We start from the raw sequence: 25,475 nt of genomic DNA, 5'->3' as shown, positions 1-25,475 counted from the left end.
GACTGAAATTCAGACTAGACAGAGTCATGCCAAACCTTCAATTTTAATACTGTAATTTCAATTTTTGGATTGAATTCAAAGTATATAGATTGGCATAAAAATACAGACAACATGAAGAGCATGAAGTGTTCATTGTTTCCACATAGGCGTTAGCACTAGGTAATAATCAATTCCTTAGTGCACAAGATAATAAATGACTTTCACTGATTAAATAAACACCAGCCATCAAAATTAATTATTTATTAGCATGTACAAGCTATATTTGGCTAAATAAAGTTATTCCTGAATTTATTAATGGATCAAATTGCTGATTCAAGTTTTACAAAGAAGCACTAAAATAAAAATATTATAATTGGAGCAGCCAACAGAAAGTGAGCCTCTAGTGGAATACTTTGCATTATAATCTGTACTTGTACAAAGTACCGTAACGCAACTTCAATTATGCTTGGATTTCACTAAAGTATAGAAAGGTTTCCATAGTTTACTTACGGAGTCACAGAGCAATATAGCATGGAATCAGGCCCTTCAGACCGACTCATTCATGTTGACCATGGTGCCCACCAGGCTAGTCCCATTTGCTCCATATTCCTCTAAATCCCTCCTATCTCTGTAGTTATCCAAATGTCTTCTAAATGTTATTATTGTACCTGCCTCAATCATATCCTTTGAGAGCTCACTCCGTATGCACCACCCTCTGTGTAAAGAAGTTACCTCTCAGGTTATTTTTAAGTCATTCACCTTTCATCTTAAACCTGTACTCTCCAGTTTTTAGCTCCCCTTCACTGGGGAAAAAAAGACTGTGTCCATTCAGCCTATCTAAACCCTTCATGATTTTTATACACCTCTATAATGTCACCCTTCGATCTCCAATGTTCCAAGGAATAAATTCAAAGTCGTTTGATATCAACAAGTCCATGAGTGCACAGGTGCAATGAAAAACTAATTTATAGCAGCGACCACTCCCTATAACTCAAGCCCTTGAGACCTGGCAGCACCCTTATTAATCTTCTCAGCACTCTTTCCAGCTTAATTATGTCTTTCTTATAGCAATACTCCAAGATTCTTTTCACCGATGTCTTGTATAACTGGAACATGGCATCCTGACTCTTATAAGTAATGTACCCTGACGGAATAAGGGCAGTGTCAAACACTTACGTTACCAGCTTGTCTTCTTGTGACACTGCTTTCAGCGAACCACTGTTTGCACATGTACTCCTAGGTCTCTTCGTTACATAATACTCCTAACCATTCACTGTGCAACGTTCTACCCAAATCTGACTTCACAAAATGCAAAACTTTACACTTATCCAAAGTGTAAGCCATTTGCCAATTTTTGGTCCACTTACCTTGCTGATCAAGATCTCCCTGAAATTTTTGATAACAGTTATCACTATGATACATGTATTTTAGAATCATTTGCAAACTTACCAATCATGCCTTGTACTTTCTCATCCAAATTGTTTGCATAAATAATGGAAAACCACAGCACTGACGTTCCAGGATGAAAAGCCTTATCCTGAGAAAAGACGCAGTGAAGGGATGGGAACTGAAAACCCTTCCTTTCTCAAAGAAGGGGTTTCTCTTCCACCACTGCCAATACTGCCCTCACCTGGATTTCTTCCATTTCCCACTTATCTGCCCTCAGTTCATCTTCTCACCACAATAGAGATAGGGTTTCCTTTGTCATTACCTACCACCCCATGAACCCATGTTTTCAACCCTGTAACTTCCAATATCCACAATCTGATCTTTCCCTCCCCCCACTCACTGCTTTCCATAGGGATTGCTCTCCATGTGACTCACTTGTCTATTTGTCCTTCTCTGCTTATCTCCCTCCTGGTACTTATCCCTGCAAGCCTGACAGTGCTACTCCTGTTCTTACGTCTCCTCCCTCACCGCCAGTCAGGGCCCCAAACAACTCTTTCAGGTGAGGCAACATTTTAGCTGTGAGTCTATCAGGGTCATTTACTAGATCTGGTGCTCCCGGTACAGCCAACTCTATATTAGTGGTGCCCAACTGGAGGAATGCTTTGTCGAGTACCTTTGCTCTGTATGTCACAAAAGATGGGTTTTTCCAGTGGTCACCTATTCCTATTCCCATTCTCGTGCGTCAAGCTGCGGCCTCCCTGACTGCAGCGATGAGGCCACACTCTGGCTAGAGGAGCAACACCTCATATTTTGACTGTGCAGTCTCCAATCTGATGGCATGAACATTGATTCCTCATACTTCTGGTAATCTCTGCCCACTCCCCCTTCTCTATTTTTCCATTCCCCATTCTGGATCCCCTCTCAGCACGGATTTCCTCCTCACCTGCCCATTACCTCCCTCTGGTCCACTCCCATCAGATTCCTTCGCCGTTTGCCCTTTACCTCTTCCTCCTATCACATCCTGGCTTTGTACTTCACCCCCCCCACACCCCATTTACCTTCCTTCCCCCTCACCTGGCTTCACCTATCCAGCTTGCACTCCTTCCCATCCTTCTAATTCTGCCTTCTGGCTCCTTCCTTTCCAATCCTGATGAAGGGCTCTGTCCAAAACTTCAATTGTTTACTCCTTTCCATAAATGCTGTCTGACTTGCTGAGTCCCTCAGGTATTTTGTGTGTGTTACTCAAGTGTTCTGGCATCTGCAGAAGTTCCTGTGTTTAGGTTTATGTCATGCTTGTCATTGATCGGGATACTGAGTGTAAGAGTTTGGAAGTCATGTTGCAGCTATAGAAAACGTATAACTTTCCTGCCTGTACCCAACATCCCCCGACCCTGTCCCATCTTCATGTCGCTGAGTAAAAGGAATGTTAGCTCATCTCACATATTAAGCTGAGGCAAGTATTTAGAGAGGCAGATTCTGGAATAGCTTAATTTTCTTCCAGCTCAGAACTGCGAAGGAAATAAACATTATCATTAAACTCCATGCTGCTGATACTGTTCTATTCTATTGCCCAGCTTGGTCATTCTCTCAGATTCAATCTGACTATTCATGCTGTTGGTCATTTGATCTCATCTTATGCCTTAACCATATAACTTATCCTTCAGCAACTGCCCATTTTGTCAGTCAGCACATCTCTGCTGGAGTAGTTACCTACTTTGCTTGTTAAACTTAAAATCCTTCTCTTAAATCCTCATTGACTTTATTCCACCCAATCTTTTTAAGCTTCTTTCATCAAATATCTTTTCTGAATGCTCTTCTCCTTGAATTCTGACACTCTATTCATTCACTTCTATTTGCCCTGTCATTGTGATAGACTTGCTCCATTGGGCTTGCTTCTCTGGAGTTCTATCCTGAAATCATTGTATGTTTATGGATTCTCACAAAATCCATCTTTGAACCATATCTCCCCATTTAATTTCTTAATGTGCTTTGCCCTTCCACAGTTTTCAAAATGCCTTTCTGGATTGGCATACTGGGGAAGACCCCTGAAATTTGACATTAATGGAATTATGAACAGTGTAGAGGCAATCAATGGATACAGTAGGATATAGGGTAGATCAGTTACAGAATTGGTGGAGAAATACAAGGAAGTGTGAAGTGATACACTTTAGGAGGTCAAATACAAGGGGAAAGTATACATTTAATCACAGGACCCTTAACAGCATTAAGGTTCCTGTGACTCAAGTTCATATCTCACTGAAAGGAGGGAGGGGGGTAAAGATGGATTATGGCACATTTGTCTTCCTTGATCGGGACATTAAGTACAAGAGTGAGAAAATCATGTTGCAGCAATATAAAACTTCTGTAGGCCGCACTTGAAGTATTGTATGTAATTCTGGGTGCCTCATCATTGGAGGATTTGAAGAAGAGGTTTACTAAGATGCTGCCTGGATTAGCAGGTATGTGCAATAAAGAGACGCTAGGTAAACCTAGGTTGCTTTCTCTGAAGTATCAGAAGCTGAGGGGAAACCTGAAACAAGTTTATAAGATTATGAAAGGTATTGATAGGGCAGACAGTCAGAATACTTTCCCCAAGGTAGAAGATATGAATTTAAGATGAGAAGAGAAAATTCAAGTGAGTAGCAAGTTTTTTTTTACACAGAGAGTACTTTCAACAAGCTGCCAGGTTAAGAGGCCTTTAGATGAATGTGCAAGGAATGGTGGGACATGGATCATGAAAAGATTTAGTTAATTTAGCACTATTTTCAGTGCAGTCATTGTGAGCCGAAGGGCCTGTTCCTGTGTTGTGCTGTTCTATGTTCTATTCATTTGTACTACAACAAGCCACTGAGATAGCTAATGTCAACTTTTTGCATTTCCAGAGGGTGATCTAGTAGTACCAATGTACATCCCGGTTATTAAGTTTTGTCAGCTGATCTTCATGTTAGTGCCCCAGGTTTGCTGGTTAGTATCTTTTGGAAGCAGGTTTTGTTCACTGGCAGCATCACTGAGCTATTCTGTCTGTTGCTGATGCTCAGAATACTCAAGAACACTCAAAATACTACCACTGTGGTTCCAATTCCTGATGGTCACTGATCATAAAACATTTAGCTGAATTTTGAAAGATAGAATAAAAGTAAAAAGCATAGACGTTAGGCTGCTCCAGACAATATGCTGTACAGTAAATGAAAACCAATTTGAAATTTCAGCTACAGAGACACAAATGCCATATTTATGAATTATGTGTTAGCTGGATAATGATTACTTTCCATAGGCCTCTTGATCTGGTAACTAGTGTAGACCCACCAGCTGGAGCAGATTATTTTGTGTTTAACAGTTTGTCTAAACATAATAATTGTAAAAAGATATTTTTCAAAACAAAAAAAATCTTCATAATAGTTCTGTTCAACATACATTCCTTCTTTCATTACTATCATGCCAAACATGTCAGGAGTTAAATTGGTGCATTAAGGTCCTTTTTATTGAAGTGCAACAGGGCCAAGTGAAACTGAAAAAGGGTGTCTGAGAAACATCTGCACATTTTCAATGGGAAGAATCTAGGTTTATGTATTGTAAGCTGGTGTTGCAATGCATGTAGTATGCAATGCACTAAAATAATCTTGTGATTTAATATGCATAGTTGATTTGAATCTGTCTCTACTATTTTACAAATTAACATTCCAGTAATTGTTGTGTTAATACTGCAGAGCTGAACATGTATACCTGTTTACCTCGGACTTTAGATACAACACTGAATCATGTCATCGGCAGAAACTTTCTGACGACTTAGCAATAGTTGGGTATATAAAGGGAGGTCAAAAGGATGCATACAGGGTCCCAGTGGAGAAATTTGTTGGATGGTGCAGGCTGAATCATCTGCAGCTATACATCGGTAAGACAAAGGAGATGGTGACAGACTTTAGGAAGACCAAACCTGCACCGCTCCCTGTTACTATTGATGGTGAGGACGTGGATGTGGTGAGGACCTACAGGTACCTGGATTGTACCTGGATGACAGACTTGACTGGAGCACCAACACAAAGGCTGTGTACAAGAAGGGCCAGAGTCGCCTCTACTTCCTGAAGAGACTGAGGTCCTTTGAAGTATGCAGGCCTCTCCTTCACATGTTCTACCAATCTGTTGTCCACCAGTACAATCTTCTATGTCGTGGAGTGCTGGGGCAATGGCATCAACACGGATGATGCCAACAGGCTCAATGATTAGAAAGGCTGGCTCTGTTATAAGAATCAAACTGGACACACTGGAAGCTATGCTAGAACAAAGGACCCTCTGGAAAATCCTGGCAATTCAGGACAATGTTTCTCACCCTCTGCATACCACCTTGGCTGAACAGAGGAGCACTTTAGTAGTAGACTAAGACAACTGTGCTGCTCCAAAGAGTACCGTATGAGGTCATTTTTACTTTTGGCTATTAGGCTCCATTCTGAGTCAACCTACAGCCGGGGAAGTGATGACCCTCTCCTGTTAGAGGTAACTTATTTTTTATTCTTTCTTACTTTTCTAATATTTGTATATCTGTGACATTGTAATTTCCTTTGGGGTCAATAAAATATCTATCTATCTATGTAAATTGGAATGATGCGACCGTATCAATTCACGGGATCTTAACAATTTTATAGGAGAGTGACAGGATCTTTCTGGCAACTGCAGGTATTTTTGGAAGGCTTCTATGCTGGAAAAAATGCACAAAAATGGACCTTGATTAATCAACTTTCCAGATCCATTTTCATGGATTTATAATATACTATGTTATTTTTTATTTATTTTCTTTGAAGATACGTAGGTTGACCTTGGGCTTCAAGTTTAAGCAATAGTTCAGAGGAATTGTAGAAGGTGTTCAGAAGAATTCAGAAGGTGTTGTCTTTGCATGCAACCAGTATACTGAATAAGGTAGATGAATTTGTAGCACACTTACAGATTGCCCTGTAAGATGTTGTGGGCATCACTGAATCAAGGCTGAAAGAAGATTATAGCTGGGGCCTTAATGTCCAAGGATACACATTGTGTAAAAAGGACAGGAATGCAGAGATGGTGGGGCGGCTCTGTTAGCAAACAAAATGAAATCAAATCATTAAAAAGAGGTGACATAGGATTGGAAGGTATAGGATCAATGTGGGTCGAGTGAAGAAGCTGCAAGGGTAAAAAGATCCTGATGTGAGTTAAATACAGACTTCCAAATGGTGGCAGAGATGTGGTTTACAATTTACAATGGGAGATAGAAAATGCATATCAAAAGCACTATGTTATGATAGTCATGGGGGATTTCAACATGCAGGTCGTTTGGGAAAGTCAGGTCAGCGCTGAATCCCAAGAGGAGAAATTTGTAGAATGCCTAAGAGACGGCTTTTTAGAACAGCCTGTGCATCAGCCCACTAGGGGATCAGCTATTCTGGATTGGCTGTTGTGCAATGAATTGATTTGAGAGCTTAAGGTAAAAGAACTCTTAGGAGATAGTGATCGTAGTATGATAGAATTCACCCTGCAATTGGGACAGAGAACTAAAGTCAGATGAATCAGTATTACAGTGGAGTAAAGGGAATTACAGAGGCATGAGAGAGAACCTGGCCAACATTGATTTGAAGGGAATACTAGCAGGGATGATGGTAGAGCAGCAACGGTTGGAGCTTTTGGATGCAATTCAGTAAGTGTAGGATAATTACATCCCAAAGAAGAAGAAGTTTTCTAAAGGCAAGATGACACAACCATGGCTGACAAGAGAAGTCAAAGCCAACAGAAAAGCTAAAAAGATGGAGTTGTTTATTAAGGATGGGATTTCATGATACTTGGAGCACATGACAAAATAGGTCAAAGTAAGTATGGGTTCCTTAAGGGAAAATCTTGCTTGATAAATCTGTAGGAATTCTTTGAAGAAGTAGCAAACAGGATAGACAAAGGAGAGTCAAGATGCCAAACATGAGGCTACTTAACACGTTAACAAGGATTACAGGGAAGATACTAGCATGGATAGAGCATTGGCTGATTGACAGGAGAAAAAGGGTGGGAATAAAGGGAGATTTTTCTGGTTGACTGCTGGTGACTAGTGGTGTTCCACAGGGGTCTGTGTTGGGACCACTTCTTTTTACATTATTTGTCAATTAGTTGTATGAAGGAATTGATGGTTTTGTGGCCAAGCTTACAGATGATACAAAGATAGGTGGAGAGGCAGGTGGTATTGAGGAAGCAGGGCTACAGAAGGATTTAAACTGATTAGGAGAATGGGCAAAGAAGTGGCAGACAGAATATAGTGTCAGTAATTGTATGGTCATGCACTTTGGTAGAAGAAATAAAAGTATATACTATTTTCTAAATAGAGAGAAAATTCAAAAATTTGAGGTGCAAAGGGAATCCGGAGTCCTCATGCAGAATTCCCTAAAAGTTAAATTGCATGTTGAGTCAATGGTGAGGAAGGCAAACACAATTCATTTTGAGAGAATTAGGATATAAAAGCAAGGATGTAATCTTAAAGCTTCGTAAGGCACTGGTGAGGCCTCACCTGGAGTACTGTGAACAGTTTTGGGGAAGAAAGGATGTGCTGACATTGGATAGCATTCAAAGGAGATTCATGAAAATCATTCTCGGTTTGAGAGAGAGACAGAGAGATAGAGACACAGATGGAGACAAAGACAGAGACAGACTTAGAGATACAGTTAGAGTTAGAGTGAGATAGAGAGAGAGAGAGAGTCTGAGATGCTGAACTGTTGGGATGCACAATTGTTCTTTGATGGAACTAGATCATGGTTTCTGGGGAGCTTTGCTATTGCTTACATGGTGGTTGGTGGGGGTTAATGCTTTTGCTGAAGCAAGTGGGGGGAGGGAGGGTTAATGCTTGTTGCTGCTTGTGTGTGGGAAGGGGATGGGGAGCTTTGTGTTTCTAACATTTTCTGTCACTTATCCTTTGGGGTTTTTCTTCTGTTTCATGGATTGTCTGTGAAGAGTAAGGATTTTAGCTTGTATACTATAAACATTCTCTGATATTGAATTGAACCATTGAAGCACTGAAAGGTTTATCATGAAAAGCATTTGATGGCTCTAGTCCTGTACTTACTGGAATTCAGAAGAATAAGGGGGGATCTCATTGAAACGTATAAGATGTTAAAAGACCTCAATAGAATTGATGTGGAGATCATGTTTCCTCTGCTGGAGGAGTCTAAGACCAGAGGACACAGCTTCAGAATACAGCGATGTCCATTTACAATGGAGATGAGGGTGAATTGCTTTAGCCAGAGCGTGGTGAATCTGTGGAATTCATTGCTGCAGGCAGCTGTGGAGGTCAAATCATTGGGTATATTTAAGGCAGAGGCTGACAGATTCTTGATTAGTCAGTGTATGAAGGAATATGGGGAGAAGGCAGGAGATTGGGACTGAGAGGGAAATATACCAGTCATGATGAATGGCAGAGAAGACCTGATGGGCCTAATGTCCTAATTCTGCTCCTATATCTTATTGTCTTATGGTTTAAAACATGTTAACCTGAACTTCCTCCATCCGTTGTTCCTACGATCTTTCATATATACTGTATCTCAGCAAATATTACATAATTGTGCATTCATCACTCACACTGTAAATATTAAAAATTTAACTTATAATCTTTTTGTCTTTCTAATGTTGGTGGTCTGTAGAGATGATGATATTTGTATTAGCATATCTTGTAATTCACTGATCTTTTTCATGTGAATTAGATCTCACTGAAGTTTAAAGGCCTGCTTTTAAAATCAATTGAATCAGTTAAATACATATAATTTATATATTATCGTGCAAAACCTCTACGTGATATTGTACCTATTTATGAACAATATTTATACTTTGTCATTTGGTACCTAGGAAAGCTACAGCCCATTTGCTACCTAACAGCAGGTAACATTTTCAATATGTGAAGGAAGATGATTGTGTATTTGCCCATCACAGGACAGATATATGGTTGCAGGCACAAAATCTGTGATGCAGTAGTAAATGCTGCTTGTATTTTATTTCTGAAAGTTGTTTTCAATGAAGTCAATAGGGAGTGGAACTGAATACACAAACATTATTATTAACGCATGCATTTAAAAACAAATTTCTATTAAGCAGATTTAAAGAGTTATATTAGTTAAATACCAGAAGGATCCTAAGCCAAGAATGTCAGCAAAACAACAGTGACTGGTACTCTGGGCAAATACATTAGAATTAGTTTTCTGAAGCTTCTTGGCCAACAGATGTGATGGCCATTAGATCTGGTTTTGTCATTTTGCCATCTGTATTTGAAGTGATAACACAGTTACTGATTTTATGAGTCTCGAAAATATTTTTTTAAGTTTGCCATTGCTTTATCAGCACTTTCATAACTGGGGAAATCAGAATTATTTCATTGTCAAGGTGATTAATCAGAATCAGAATCAGGTTTAATATCACTGGACAGTATATGATCCAGTAAAGACCATAGAACCAGACAATATACTGTTTGTAGTGTACTCCAGAATTAGTGCCTCTGACTAAACAATTCCACTACATCTACAACATGGCATCCAGCTAACAATGCAGCTACGTTATATCCTCAAGAGTGATCAGAAATCCCATCTAGCTACTAAACATTTTAAGTACGTAGTCAATCATCTGTAAAGTGGTGGAAAGTGAGTGGTCTTGCCAAGTGGCACCTACGCACAGAGAGCTAAGTCAACAGCAAGATGGCATGCCTTTCACTTAGCTGAATGCGTGCAGCTCAGATGACATTTAATAAACTCAACAACACTCAGGACATATTTGATCGCTACCTCATCAGGCACCACCTGTGAGACACTTGCCATCTTGATTAGAAAATGCATCGCCATTTCTTCATTGTACCCTCACCAGAAGGACAGTTATCAGACTGTTTCATTAAGGCAGCTCATCAGCACTATCTCAAGGCCAATTAATAATGAGAAATAAATGCTGGCATTGCCAATGGAACTCATATCTCCTCCCCAAAGAAAGCTGCCAGCCATACGGAAATTCAGTTAGGTATAATGTCATGGAAGGAAGACATCAGGAATGGCTAGCAATCCTGTGCAGGGTCTTTATCACAGATCCTGTGGTCAGGAATTACTGGTGGACAATGGCAGGATGGTCTAAGCATCATTTCTGCAAGCTGCTGGTACAAAGTTAAGTATACTTTAAGTCTATTGTAAATGCCTCAGGGCTGATAAGCAAGGAGCTCAAGGCAGCAGGTGACCATACTTCTGTATTTACCAAAGAGAATGCTTCGTGGGAAGGAGAGTTTCTTTTACTTGTACTTTGGAGGAGTTTCACTGGTGAGGTACTTACAGCAGGGTAGGAGCAGATTTAAATATTATGGGGGCCCACGTACTTATGCGAAGTATGTCCAAGGATATAAACGCAGCATTGGTTCTAAAGCTGAATTGAAAAATAAAACTAAAAGTTACCTTGTGCTGCTTTTGGATTCATCATGTGTTCTTCTGACTGGTTGTTCATATGAAACAATGTTATACTTGAATTATGATCATAACTTTAAATGTTACCTTTGTTAACGTATGTACTGGAAAAAGCTGTTACTGGCAAGGTCAGTGTTTACTGGGCACCTTTAAATTCCTTTAATTTTGCTGCAAGTCATCTGCTGAAGGTACTCCCAAATATAGTTATGTCCCAGAGCTGGAAATTTCAGGGATCTGTACCAGGCTTCAAGGCCTGATGTTACCACATCCAGATCTGGTGGTTGATTTTGCTGGCTGAGACCGTCCAGGAGTCAGATGGTGAAAGTCCTATGTGGTATGTCTTTTGATATAATCAGCCTGGGTGATCTAGACCTACCCAGTAAATTCGTTTGGAATCAAATGATGGGAAATAAAACTCACTTCGCAATCTATCAATGCTTCATATTTTTTTCAAAGCTTCTGAATGTTCCTGACATTCTATAAGATTTGAAAATATTAAAAATGAAATAAACAAGAAAACTTGAAATCTTAAAATTAAGCACCTAAGAACGCTTTTTTTTACATAATTAAAACATTAAAGCAAACATAAATGACTGAAGAAATAAAACTTACCTTTTTTTAAAAAAATTCTTCTTTGTGGCCATGCAAACCTCATTTGACTGGTGCAGAATCTGAGAATAGATTCCCCAGTAAAAGTGCTGGCGAACATCTGCCAACTTGCGCTTCACTGTTGGACAGCAGTGAGGCACAGCTGGGATATTGCTGGCAGTGCTCAGAACTTCTGAATTCGTAGGTGGGTCCTGAAAGTTGCAAGCATTTGTTTGGGTAAATGTGAGCAGTTCCATGTGGAACTGCCAGAAATAAAGAAAAAACTCCAACAAAATCCAGGCAATAATCTATAACAATTGTAGAAACCAATGAGGACTTTCTAACTTTCAATTTTCAGGTCCAAAATGCCACACTGAATATGGAAATTTGATTTATATTTCGCTACATAAGTTGTGTAAAAATATACTTGCCATTTTGAATAAATGCTTCCATTTTTTCTTTGAAAGGCTGGAGTTCTTGCTCTGATGAATGTTGGCATACAAGGAGTGTTTCTTTCTCACATGCTGAAAATACATAAATCACCAAAAGAAAGTCTAAGTTTTCAAAACACAACCATTTATCAAGGTTACAATATTTACTCTACAACTCACAAACTTATTAAAGGTATGCTGAACAGGAGTCCAAGAAATATTAAACCCATAGCCAGAAGAATTAAAACCTGAGTCTTTATTAATAAACACAGAATGCTGGAGGAGCTCAGCAGGTCAGGCAGAACCTAGGGAAATGAATAAACAGTTGGAAAAATCCATGTTCATGCCATCAGGTTGGAGTTACTGAGATGAAAAATTACGTGTTGCTCCTCCAACCTGAGAGTGCCCTCATCATGGCAGAAGAGGAGGCTATGGACTGATACGTCTGAATGTGATAGGGGTTAGGAATTGAAATGGTTGACCATCGGGAAATTCCGCTTTTTGCAGATGGCGCTGAGTTGCTCGATAAAGCGGTCCCCCAGTCTATGACAGCTCTCACAAATGTAGAGAAAGCAGCATTGGGAGCACTGAATACAGCAGACAAACCCAACAGATTGGCAGGTGAAGTGTTGCCACACCTGGAAGGATAGTTTGAGGTTCTGAATGGAGGTGAAGAAGGTGAATGAACAAGTGTAGTACTTAATTAATAGGGTGTTATTAATGTATAATGCAATTTTTAATAATTTGTACAAGTAGTTAAGCTACGTGATTATGGTTTCTAAAGCCAAAAAGGGTAAATTTTACCTTGCTGACTAAAGGTAAGTTTCTTTGTGAATATCATTACCAACACTGCATGTATTTTTACCAAAATAACACACACAAAATGCTGGAGGAACTCAGCAGGTCAGGCAACGTCTATGGAAAAGAGTAAACCGTCAATGTTTCAGGCCAAAACCCTTCAGGAGTGAAAGGGAAGGGCGGAGATGCCTGAATTAAAAGATGGAGGGGAGGGGAGAGAGGTTAGCTGCAAGATGATAGGTGAGGCCAGGTTGGTGGTAAAGGTGAAGGGCTGGAGAAGGACGAATCTGATAGGAGAGGAGAGTGGACAATAGGAGAAAGGGAAGGGGGAGGGGTCCCGGGGGAAGTAATAGGCAGATGAGAAGAAATAAAATTTCAGAGTGGAGAATAGAGGAAGAGGGAGGAGAACTTTGTTCACCGGAAGGAGATATCGATATTTATCCCATCATGCTGGAGGGAATATAAGGTGTTGCTCCTCCACCCCGAGCAACATGAGGAGGCCATGGATCAGCATGTTGGAATGGGAATGGGAATGGGAACTAAAATGTTTGGCCACCGGGAAGTCCCGCTTGTGGTAAATTGTTTGGAGGTGCACAAAGAAGCTGTCCCCCAACTTACAACGGGTCCCACCAATATAGAGGAGGCTGCTTCGGGAGTACTGGACATGATAGATGACCCCAACAGATTTGCAGGTGAAGTGTTGCATCACCTGTTTGGCGCCCTGAACGGAAGTGAGGGAGGAATTGTAGAGGCAGGTGTAGCACTTAAGCCGTTTCCATGAGTAAGTGCCCAGAGGGAGATTAATGGGGAGGGACGCATGGACAAGGGAATTGCAGATCCATGCAGAAAGCGATAGGGGTGGGGGAGGTAAAAATATATTTAGTGGTGGGGTCCCTTTGGAGATGGCAGAAGTTGTGGAGGATGTGTTGGATGCGGAGGCTGATGGGTTGGCAAGTAAAGACAAGAGAGGCTCTATCACTATTGTGACGGAGGGAAGATGGGGTGAGTGCAGATTTACGGGAAATGGAGGAGATGCAGGTGAAAGCAGCATCAATAGTAGAGGGAGGGAAATAAAATCCTTTACAGAAGGAAGACATCACTGATGTCCTGGAATGGAAAGCCACATCCTGAGAGCAGATATATGGAGGCAAAGAAAATGAGAAAAAGGAATAGCATTTTTACAGGAGATTGGGTGGGAAGAGGCATAGTCACGATAATTAGGGAAATCAGTAGGTCTATAAAATATGTTGTTTGACAGATTGTCTCCAGAGATGGAGACAGAGAGATCAAGAAAGGGGAAGGAGGTGTCCAAGATGGACCCAGTGACTTCAAGTGCAGGGTGGAAGTGAGAGGCATATAGGGACTGAACATAGTGAAGATGGGGAGGTCACCTTATATTTTGCCTGGGTACCTTCCAGCCTGAAGGAATGAATATCAATTTCTCCTTCTGGTAAACAAAATTCCCTCTCCCCCCCCCAATTATTCTCCACACTGACCTTTTACTTCTCACCTGTCTATTACTTCCTCCTTCCCTTTCTCCTATTGTCCACTTTCCTCTCCTATTAGATCCTTCCTCCTCTAGCCCTTGACCTTTCCCACCCACCTGGTTCCACCCATCATCTTCCAGATAACATCTCTCCCCTCTCCCCATCTTTTAATTCAGGCATCTCCCCTCTTCCCTCTCAGTCCTGAAGAAGGGTCTTGACCTGAAACACCGACTGTTTACTCTTTTCCATAGATATTGCCTCACCGACTGAGTTTCTCCAGCATTTTGTGTGTGTTGTTTTGGACTTCCAGCACCTGCAGACATTCCCAAATTTACATTTTTATCATATTCTTTTAAATATGTATTGCTTAAAAAAACTAACAATGTTGAATTGTTCAGTACAAATTACCCACATTTGCAACTTTCAATCAGGCAAAAAATTTACTAACAATTTTTACAGTTGTAAATACTTCAGATGTGTAAGAAACCTTCATCTTTTAAATACCTCACTTCTGTGGTTACATGAGGGCCATCTATCTATTATTAGATCATTAGGTATAGGAGAAGAATTAGGCCATTTGGCTCACTGATTCTGCTCTGTCATTCCATCATGGATGATCTATTATCTCTCTCAACTCCATTCTTCTGCCTTCTGCCCATAACCTTTAACCCCCTTAGTAATCAAGAACCTAACAACTGCCCCTTTAAATACAGACAGTCCCCGAGTTATGAACATCCGACTTACGAACAACTCGTCCTCACGAGCAGCCTGCCATAAAGCCTATTATATTAAAAATTCATCGGCGTCCGCCATTTTAAGTCAGATCACGTTGCTGTTAACACTGTATTGAGTGTGTAACTTTGTATTTGGATTAACTATTTCTTAGCAAGATTCACCCTGCCCACCCCCCCCACCCTTTTCCAGTCAGCACTGTCCCCACTTGTGCCATTTAACCTGTCTCAGTGTGGGTGGACTTTAGGACCCAGGGGAGCTTGGGACCTGCCACCCGTGGCTGCTGCTGAATCTGCAGTGTTTCTGTTCCGTTGACGGAAAACGATCAGGATTGAAAATAAAGTGGAAATAATAAAGCCAGCTGAAAGAGGTGAAACGCCGTCGGTCACTGGAAAAGCGTTAGGCTACAGTCAGTCAACGATCGGAACAATTTAAAGGATAAACGCTAAAGTGAGAATAATGGAGCATGTGAAAGGCCCTGCCTCGATGAAAGCTACAATTATTACTAAGCAACGCAGCGGTTTAATTATTGAAATACATATATTTCTTAAGTGTTTTAGAAAGGTAAAATATATACTATATACTAAGACAAACATTTGACTGACTGACGCTAAATAATACCGGATGTACCTGTTCCAACTTACGTACAAATCCGACTTAAGGACGGACTCAGGAACGGAACTCGGTTCGTAACCCCGGGTCTGCCTGTATACTCAATGATGACCTCCACAGCTGTTCGTAGCAATGAATTCCAGAGATTCACCCATACACTGGTGAATGGGTGTCTAAATGAGTGTTTTCTATCCCAGGGGTTTCTAACCTGGGGTCCATGGAATTCATTGCATAAAAAAAGGAGGTGAACCCCTGCTCTTTTCTGTGGCTGTACCCCCTGGTCCTAGACTCACCAACTAGAGGAAACATCCTCTCCACATCTACTCTATCTAGGACTTTCAATATTCAATAGGTCTCAATGGGATCCCTCCTCATTTGTCTAAACTCCAGCTGCTACAGACCCAGAGCCATTAAATATTCCTCCTATGTTAACCCTTTTCATTCCCAGAATCATTCTCATGAACCACCCTCTGGACCCTCTCCAATACTAGCATATCCTTTCTTAGAAAAGAGGTCCAAATCTGCTCACAATACTCCAAGTGTGGGCTGACCAATACCTTATAAAGCCTCAGCATTACATTCTTGCTCTTGTATTCTTGTCCTCAAAATGAATGCTAACCTTGCATTTGCTTTCCTTACTAGCGACTCAACCTGCAAATTAACCTTTGGGGAATCTCCTACACAAGGACTCCCAAGTCCCTTTGTATCACTGATTTTAGAATTTTCACTCAGTTTGGAAAATAATCTACACCTTTATTACTTCTACCAAACTGCATGACCATACACTTTCTTACACTATATTCCACCTGCCCATTCTTTGCCCATTCTCCCAATCTGTCTAAGTTCTTCTGCTGACTCTCTGCTTCCTCAACACTACTTGCTCCTCCACCTACCTTTGTATCACCTGCAAATCTGGCCACAAAGCCATCAGTTCTGTTATCCAAATCGGTGACATATAATGTGAAAAGAAGCAGTCCCAACACTGACCTCCATGGATTACTACTGTCACTGTCAGCCAAACAGAATATGCCCCCTTTATTTTCACACTTTGTCTCCTGCCAGACAGGCAATCTTCTATTCATGCTAGTATCTTTCCTGTAATACCATGGGCTCTTATCTTTCTAAGCAGCCTCATGTGCAGCACCTTATCAAAGGCCTTCTGAAAATCCAAGTAACAATATTCACTGACTCTCCTTTGTCAATCCTGCTTGTTATTTCCTCAAAGGAATCCAACAGATTTGTCAGGCAAGATTTCCTCTGAAGGAAACCATGCTGACTTTGGCCTGCTTTATTGTGTGCCTCTAAGTATTCTGAAGGTAAGGGTTCCCATACCCTAAGTTCCCTAATCATTATCATCCTAAATATTGAATTCCAATATTAGACCAGCCAATGAAGTCAGGCTAACTGGCCTGTAATTTCCTTTCTTCTACCTCCCTCCCTTCTTGAAGAGTGGAGTGACACTTGCACTTTTACAGTTCTCTGGAACCATTCCAGAATCTAGGGATTTTTTAAAAATCATTATTACTACTTTCAGGAACCTGAGTTGTAGTCCATGCGGTCCAGCCGACTTATCTTCCTTCAGAGCTTTCAGCTTCCCAAGCAGCTTCTCCTTTGTAATAGCAACTACAGTCACTTGTGCCCCCGACAGTCTCGAATTTCTGGCATACTGCTAGTGTCTTTCAAATGAAGACATTCGCAAAATACTTATTAGGTTTGTCTGCCATTTCTTTGTCCCCCATTACTATTACTCCAGTGTCTTTTTCCAGCAGTTCCATATCCACTCTCATCTCTTTTACTCTTTATGTATCTGAAAAAAAACTTTTGGTACCTTTTTTATATATTATTGGCCAGTTTACCTTCATATTTCATCTTTTCCCTCCTTATGGATTTTTAATTGCCTTCAGTTGGTTTTAAGAGTTTTCCAGTCCTCTAACTTCCTACTAATTTTTGCTATATGATATGCCCTCTCTTTTGCTCTTATGCTGTCTTTGACTGTACTTATCCGCTACAGTGCCTCATCCTCCCTTTAGAATACTTCATCTTTGGGATGTATGTATCTTGTGCCTTCTGAATTGCCTGCAAAAACTCCAGGCTTTGCTGTTCTGCCATTATCCCTGCTAGTGTTCCCTTCCAATCAACTTTGGCCAGCTCCTCTCTCATGCCTCTGTATTACTCCATTGTAATACTGATATATCTAACTTTATCTTCTCCCTCTCAAATACCAGGGTGAATTCCATCATATTATGATCACTGTCTTCAAAGGGTTCCCATACCTTAAACTCCTTAATTAAATCTGTTTCATAATACAATACCCAATCCAGAAATGCCTTTCTGCTAGTGAGGCTCAACCACAAACTGCTCTAAAAAGCCATCTCATGGGCATTCTACAAATTTCCTCGCTTTGGATTCAGCACCAAACTACCTGCCTTTTGAAATCCCCCTTAACTATTGTAACATTGCCCTTTTTACATGTTATTTGTCCCCCATTGTAATTTACATCTGACATTCTGGCTACTGTTCAGACACCTGTATAATGCTCCCATCAGGGTCTTTTTACTCTTGCAGTTTCTTAACTCACAACTCTCTATGGATTTGATTTCATTTTTGCCCATACAGCCACCTCCACCCCCACCTACCTGCCTCTCCTTTTGGTACGATGTATAAGAAAATACAAAACTCCAAACTATGATCTTCTTTCAGTGATACCCACAACGTCATACCTACCAATCTCTAGCTGTGCTACAAGATCACCTATCTTATTCTACATACTGCGTGCATTCAAATATACCACCTTCAGTCCTGTATTCATTAGTATTTTCAAATTTACTCCCATGTTACACTTTAACTCATCCCACTGACAGCAATTTTGCCTTTTCATCTGCCTGTCTTTCGTCACAGTCTTACTACACAATGCATTGGCTCGTTGCATTGACTCGTATTCCAACTATCCTATCGTCAGCCTTCTCACTCTGGTTCCTATCCTGCTGCCAAATTAGTTTAAATCTTTCCCAACAGCTCTAGCAAACCTGTTCAAAAGGATAATGCCCCCCCCCCCCCCGGTTCAAGTGTAACTAGTCCTTCTTGAATTGGTTATACCTTCCCTAGAAGACATCCCAATGAGATAGGAATCTGAAACACTGCCCCTTGCATCAATTCCTCAGTCCCTCATTCACCTGTACTATCATCCTATTTCTGCCCAGAATAGCACATAGTAATGGGAGTAATTCAGAGATTACTGCCTTGGAGGTCCTGTTCTTCAGCCTCCTCTCTAATCCTCTAGACTCACTGTGCAGTATCTCTTCCCAGTTTCTACCTACATCACTGGTGCCAATGTGCACCATGACCTTTGGCTGCTCATCTTCCCTCTTGAGAATCTTCTGTAGCCACTCTGAAACATCCTGAACCCTTTCTGGAAATCTCCTGTTAAAACTCTTGAATAACCTTAGATGGGGTCCTCAACTGACCAATTTTAAGTTAATGATTCTTTGTTTTATCTACCAGACTAAAGAATATAGTATCTTTTTGTTTCTTCAATGAAAATCAAAATGATATCAAAATTTATTTTAAAAGTGCCCATCTAAGGGAATAATCACAATATTTAAGTCTAAATTTGTATTTAATTTCCTGGCAAGTTCAATGTTCTCCATTGGCTTTGTGTCTTTTTAAATTTAGGGTTCTCAAAATTACATTGAGACAGCTTATCTATGAGACACCCAATGTACACTTATAAACATAATTTTTCCCTTTTATTTCTGGACTGATTCCTAAACTAGGAAATTCTCAAAATCTTTTAACTTTCTTTCTCAGGATTATACATTTGATTGGAAAGGTAAAAACAGAATGCTGGAGGAACTCAGCATCTGTGCTGGGAATAAACAGTCCACATGGATAGGGTTCACAGAGGTGGCTTCTTGGAGACAGCACAAGCAGCTCCAATATACAGCAGAATATCTTGGGAGCAGCACTAATTCAAAGGATTGAACTGCCTCCTCCAACTGCAGACATACTCTTCTACAACCATCTTGCGCTATTGATGATTAGTGATGTAAAATATTAGTCCATAGGAACCTAGGCACCAGAAAAGAACATAAGTAAATCATCTACCCCAATAGTGTTGCCTGTGTCTGCTTGTGCTGTAGTTGACAAAAGCCTCATCCACGCTTTTGGTCCCTTGAAATTCAATTGCACGAATTGGCATCTTAGTGACCTCACAATTTTTACTTTAAGATCACTGAAAACCATTTCCTGCATCCCATTCAACGCAGCTTTGTTTACTAGGTTACATTGACCTAGGTTCTCATTCTTTTTTTTTGCTTATTGTATCATGTAAGTTTGCACAATGTAGGTTAATTTAAGGTTACAAATTTACACTATGTTTATTACATTTGTAACATGCCATGTTGCTGAAGCAAAAAGCTAATTTTCACGGCATTCATACCCCAGGTATGTGGACCTGTGTTAACAAACTTGTACTTGTGCTACAATTCCTCAAAAACCACCCCTATCCTCGAACCTTCTTCCAAAAACTCTGTGATGCTCAAATCTGCATTTGCCCTTCACTTCCTCATATGCCTGAAGCTGCTACTTTCAGCTCTAACACTTTCACCTTCAGCCTTCATCTCTTTTCTCCTCACCTCTTCACCCTTAAGAGCATCGCCTTGACCAAGTGTCAGATTAGCTATCCTCTTTTTCACTCTTTCGCTCAGAGTCAAGCTTTGTCTGAAGATAATCCTGTGAAATGGCCTGTGATGTTTTAAAATATTAAAAAGTACTGAATAAATGCAAATATTTGCTGTTACTGTCTTCATATACATGTCTACAGCTATCAGTATCTGGCCAAAAAGTAAGGAAACATTTCATGTCAGAGACCCTCCATAGCCATCTGAATTGTCATTCCGCCCTCACCCAAAGTATGTTGTACACCACTGCAGAAGAGACTACCCCAGGCTCCCTAAGATAAGAACACCAGGAAAGGGAACAAGGACAGAGCTCTTGGTCCATCAACATGATCATGGTCAATCTATTTTCAAACATTTTCTATCATTATCCCCACATCAGTTAATTATTTTAATGCATATTAGTCTCATTTTGAATAGAACCAGTGATTGAGCCTCCACAACTCTGTATTTTCACCCTTTCAGTGAGGATATTTCTTCTTATTTCAGTCCTAAAAGTCTAGTTATAGACGCCAATGCCAGGGGAATCATCCTCCCTGAATCCACCTTGTTGAGACCTTGAAGAATTTTGTCAGTGAAGTCGTCTCTCTTTCTTCTAAACACTAAAGGAGAGGCTTGGCCAATTTTTTTCTTTATGACAGACCTATTACCCTATTAACCAATTTGGTGGTTCTTCACAGCATTTCATTTAGAATGCAAGTACATCCTTGAACAAAAGACCAATATTGTACATTGTACTCCTAGTGTGGCCTCACCAAAGCCTCATATTAATAAAATATATGTACTCAAATTCTTTCATAATAAAGACCATCTTATGATTTGCCTTTCAAATTATCTACTGCACATGCATGTTGCCCTTCAATAAATTGTATAAAAGAAAACACACACATTCAAAAGTAATTGTAATTGCTGTGATTTTCCTCCCACCTAGATAACCTCATTTCTTTCCACATTACACTCCATCTGCCATGCTGTCATTTAACTTCTCCAAATATATCTAAAGCCTCTTTGGAATCTCAGCAATACTCACAGTTTTACTTTGTATTACCTCATCAGCAAAGAGAGAACATTTCATATGTCCTGCATTGGTATAACTGAGGACTAAGTACTGAATCCATTGTTTATAGCCTACCGATTGTGCAGCACTATTTATTTATGTATTAAAAAATTAACCAACACTACAACCCACATTTATGTATCGCCCCCCCAATTCCAAGAATATTCCAATTTTGCATAGTTTCATGTTAGAAGCTTTCTAAAAATCTAAATTTGTCACATCATCTAGTGATTTACTCCAATTAGATACGTTCACAAGGAATTCCAACATCATAACTCCTCGGTAATTCTGTCCAACTATGTTATTATTTTCATACCTGGATGAATGTAAGCAAGTACGAAAACAATTGGAATGAGGGGGATGAGCTGCAACCCATTTACCACTATCTTTCTGACACTTATCACTAACTCTTTCTACGCATTCATTCATTTAATACGCAGCCATGCCACCTTCAAACATTCTCGTCTCTGACCATAGGCAAATGAACAATTTAAAACTGTAGCAGGGAGAATTGTTGCAAGTAACAAATATATTTAACAGATTGCATTCTTAAGTATTTACTAATTTTCCCTGGACTGGCAAAGTCAATCAGAATTCATTCACAATGCTGCTGCTAGAGTCCTTACTAAGACCAAGGATGTAGAACATATCAGCCAATACCTGCCAAAAGAACATCCGCAAGCATTCTGACCTCTGCAAGGGCCTGGCAGCTGTTGGTGGACCTCAAAGGGCAGCTGAAGTTCCCCAACCATATCGCAGCCACCACCCTGCAACCAGACATTGTCCTAGTGTCTGAGTCGACTAAGCAAGTGGTGCTGCTGGAGCTGACAGTCCCATGGGAAGGTAGCTCGGAGGAGGCCTTTGAAAGGAAGCTCTCCAAGTACGCAGGACTGGTTAGCAACTGTCAGCAGGCTGGATGGAGAGCGAGGTGTCTCCCAGTGGAGGTTGGTTGTAGGGGATTCGTAGCCCGTTCTTTAGTTAGAGCCTTCAGCATTTTGGGCATCGAGGGAGGGAGGAAGAGGAGAGCCATCCGCAGTACCACCGATGCGGCAGAAAGGGCCTCAAGATGGCTATGGCTCAAAGGAGGGGAGCCATGGAATCATAAGTAGCTAGCCATCTGGACACAAGCTGGGGTCTGATCAGCCCCGGCCGGGTCACCTGGAGGAGGTTGTATGATGTTGAAAGACCCGAAACACCCGGTGATTCCAGGAACATCACTGAAGATGTGTCCAGAAGCATCAATAGATGTTTGTACACAGCTAATTTTCCCTGGATGGGCAAAGTCAATCAGAATTCATTCAGAATGTTGCTGCTAGAGTCCTCACTAAGACCAAGGATGTAGAACATATTACCAGTTCTCAGATTGCCACATTGGCTTTCTGTCCATCATTGTCTTTAAAATATTACTACTGGCTTATAAAGAGCTGAATGGTCCAGGACATCTCCGATCTCTTGCTGCATTATGAACCTTCCTGAGCTCTCGGGTCACCTGGGGGCGGGTCTGCTTACCGTCTCCAGGGTCAAAACTAAACATGGTGAAGCAGCTTTTGGTTACTATGCTCCACATATCTGGAATAACCTTCCAGATGACCTAAAGTCTAACCCAACTTTCAGCTCTTTTAAATCAAGGATTAAAACTTCTCTTCCTGCTGTAGCTTTTAATTGGAATCCCTGCACTGTAACTTCCATTTATCATATCTACTTCTTGTGTGATTTTATTCTGTTGTATATTGTCTGAATTTAGTTGTTTGATTTTTATATTTTCTTCTTTGAACTGCCTTGTATTTAAAAAGTGCTATACAAATAAACTTGCTTGCTTGCTTGTTACTTTGGGAAACAATATTTGTGGTTATTGAGTGAAAATTAAATTGCTGCTTTAATGCTGTTTCACCTTAGTCAGTCAGTCAGTGGGTGCCGTCCCGAATCTGGGGTTGGTGGCTATGCACCTCCATCTTCTTCGATCTTGTGCTCTTTTTCTGGCCTCAGCATAACTCAACCCAGTCCATTGCCTCACATTATCGTACCAAGTGGTTCGCTGCCTTCCTCTTTCCCTCTTTCCTTCTATCATCCCTTCCAGTAACAATTTCTGCAGTCCACCACCTCTTAACAAGTGCCCGGCATATTCCAGCTTCCTTTTCTGCACATTCTTCAGCAATTCCTTTTCTCTCCTCACTCTCTTCAACACTTCCATATTACTGACCTTCATCATCCATCCAATTTTCTGCATTGTCCTTAAACACCACATTTCAAATGCCTCCAGTCACCTTAGTCATTATGATATTGTTCTGAAGGACTGTGCTTTTAAGGGAATGATTTCTTGTCTGCACTGGGAACAAGAGGAGACCTGTTCCTGAGACATATACACAGATATTTCACACAGTATTTGATGCAGGTATTTATAATGGTTACTAACAAGAATTCTACTAATGCAAGATCAAGATTGGCATCATCAGTGGTGAGGACAAAGAAAGTATGTTTAAGGGAGGCGGAGGAATGTTCACAGGACTGCCTTATGTTGGTGGACTGGACAATATTTAGGGATTCATCTTCAAATCTGAATAAATACACGACAGTTGTCACAGACTTTGTCAAGTCTTGTGTGGATGAGTGTGTGCCTTTGAAAACATACTGGACATATCCAAATCAAGAGATGTTTGATGAACCAGGAGATTAATAGTCTGCTGCAGGCAAGATCTGTGGCATTCAAGATGGGGATCAAAAATTATATAAGAAGTCCAGGTATGATCTCGGAAAGGCTATTTTAAGAGCGAAGAAACAATTCTGATTAAAATTAGAGACAGAATTGAATTCATGTCACTCTGGCAGGTTTTGCAGGCCATCACTTCCTAACATCATGAATAGCTGTGATGTTTCACGCCCAGATGAGCTCAATAACTTTTATGCATGCTTTGAAAGGGAGAATAAGACTGCACCTGTGTGAATCCTTGCAGCATCTAGTAATCTTGTGATCTACGTGTCAGAATCCAATGGCAGAACATCTTTCAAAAGGGTGAACCCTTGCAAGGCGACAGGCCCTGATGGTGTATCTGGTCGGGCACTGAAAACCTGTACCAACCAACTTTCGGGAATGTTCAAGAACATCTTCATTCTCTCATTGCACAAGTTGGAGGTTCTCACCAACTTCAGAAGGCCGACAATCATACCAGTGTCCAAGAAAAGCAGGGTGAGCTGCGTCAATGACTATCACCCAGTTCCACATATATTTACTGTAATGAAGTGCTTTGAGAGGTTAGTCATGGTCAGAATCAACTCCTGTTTAAGCTAAAATCTGGACCTGCTGCAAATTGACTATTTCCACAATGCAATTTCACTGACGCTTCACTTGGCCTTGGATCACCTAGACAATAGCAATACCTACATCAGGCTGCTGTTTATTGATTACAGCTCAGTGTTAAACACAATTATACCCTCAGTACTAATCAACAAGCTCTGAAACCTGGGTCTTTGTACCTCCCTCTGCAACTGGATCCTTGACTTCCTCACTGGGAGACCGCAGTCATTGCGGACCAGAAATAACATCTCCTCCTTGTTAACAATCAACATTGACGCACCTCAAGGATGCATACTTAGTCTACCACTCTACTCTCTCTTTAATCATGATTGTGTGACTAGGCACTGCTCAAACACCACCTACGAATTTTTCATGCCACACCTAGTATTGGCAGGATTTCAGAAGTTGATGAGGAAAGGTACAGGAGAAAGATAGATCAGCTGGTTGAATGGTGTCACAACAACAACCTTGCACACAATGTCAGTAACACTAAGGAATTGATTATGGACTTCAGGAAGGGGAAATCGAATAAACACAAACAAGTCCTCATCAAGTGATCAGCACTTTCAAGTTCCTGGATCAGTATTTCTCAAGATACAATTACAAAGAAGGTACAGCTATATTTCATTAGGAGTTTGAAGAGACTTGGTATGTCATCAAAGACACTCGCAAATTTCTACAGATGTACCATGGAGAGCATTCTAACTGAGGTGCCATTGCACAGGATTGGAAAAAGCTGCAGAAAATTGTAAACTCTGCCTGCTGCATCATAGGCATTAGCCTTCCCAGCATCCAGGACACATTCAAAAGGCAACGCCTTGAAAAGATGGCATCAAGGACCTCCATCATGCAGGACGTGCCTTCCTCTCATGCTATCACCAAGAATGATGTACAGGTGCCTGAAGATACGCACTCAAAATTTCAGGAGCAGCTTCTTCCTCTCCACCATCACACTTCTGTATGGACAATGAATCCATGAACAATTTTTTTGGCTCTGTTTTTGCATTAC

At 40.7% G+C, this 25,475-nt stretch overlaps 1 protein-coding gene across 2 annotated transcripts in view; it reads right to left on the bottom strand.

Annotated features, from left to right (window-relative positions):
• The window catches only part of fmn1 (formin 1), a 411,005-nt gene that overhangs the window by 100,692 nt on the left and 284,838 nt on the right, over window positions 1-25,475 (bottom strand). For both annotated transcript variants that reach the window (XM_072266825.1, XM_072266835.1), the window contains one exon: window positions 11,813-11,905. In XM_072266825.1, coding sequence (XP_072122926.1) covers window positions 11,813-11,905 — 93 coding nt within the window. The remainder of the gene's footprint in view (window positions 1-11,812; window positions 11,906-25,475) is intronic.

Source organism: Mobula birostris, chromosome 1 (genome assembly GCF_030028105.1).
Source record: "Mobula birostris isolate sMobBir1 chromosome 1, sMobBir1.hap1, whole genome shotgun sequence".
Lineage (NCBI taxonomy): Eukaryota > Metazoa > Chordata > Chondrichthyes > Myliobatiformes > Myliobatidae > Mobula > Mobula birostris.
This window is presented reverse-complemented; position numbering and strand designations above follow the sequence as displayed.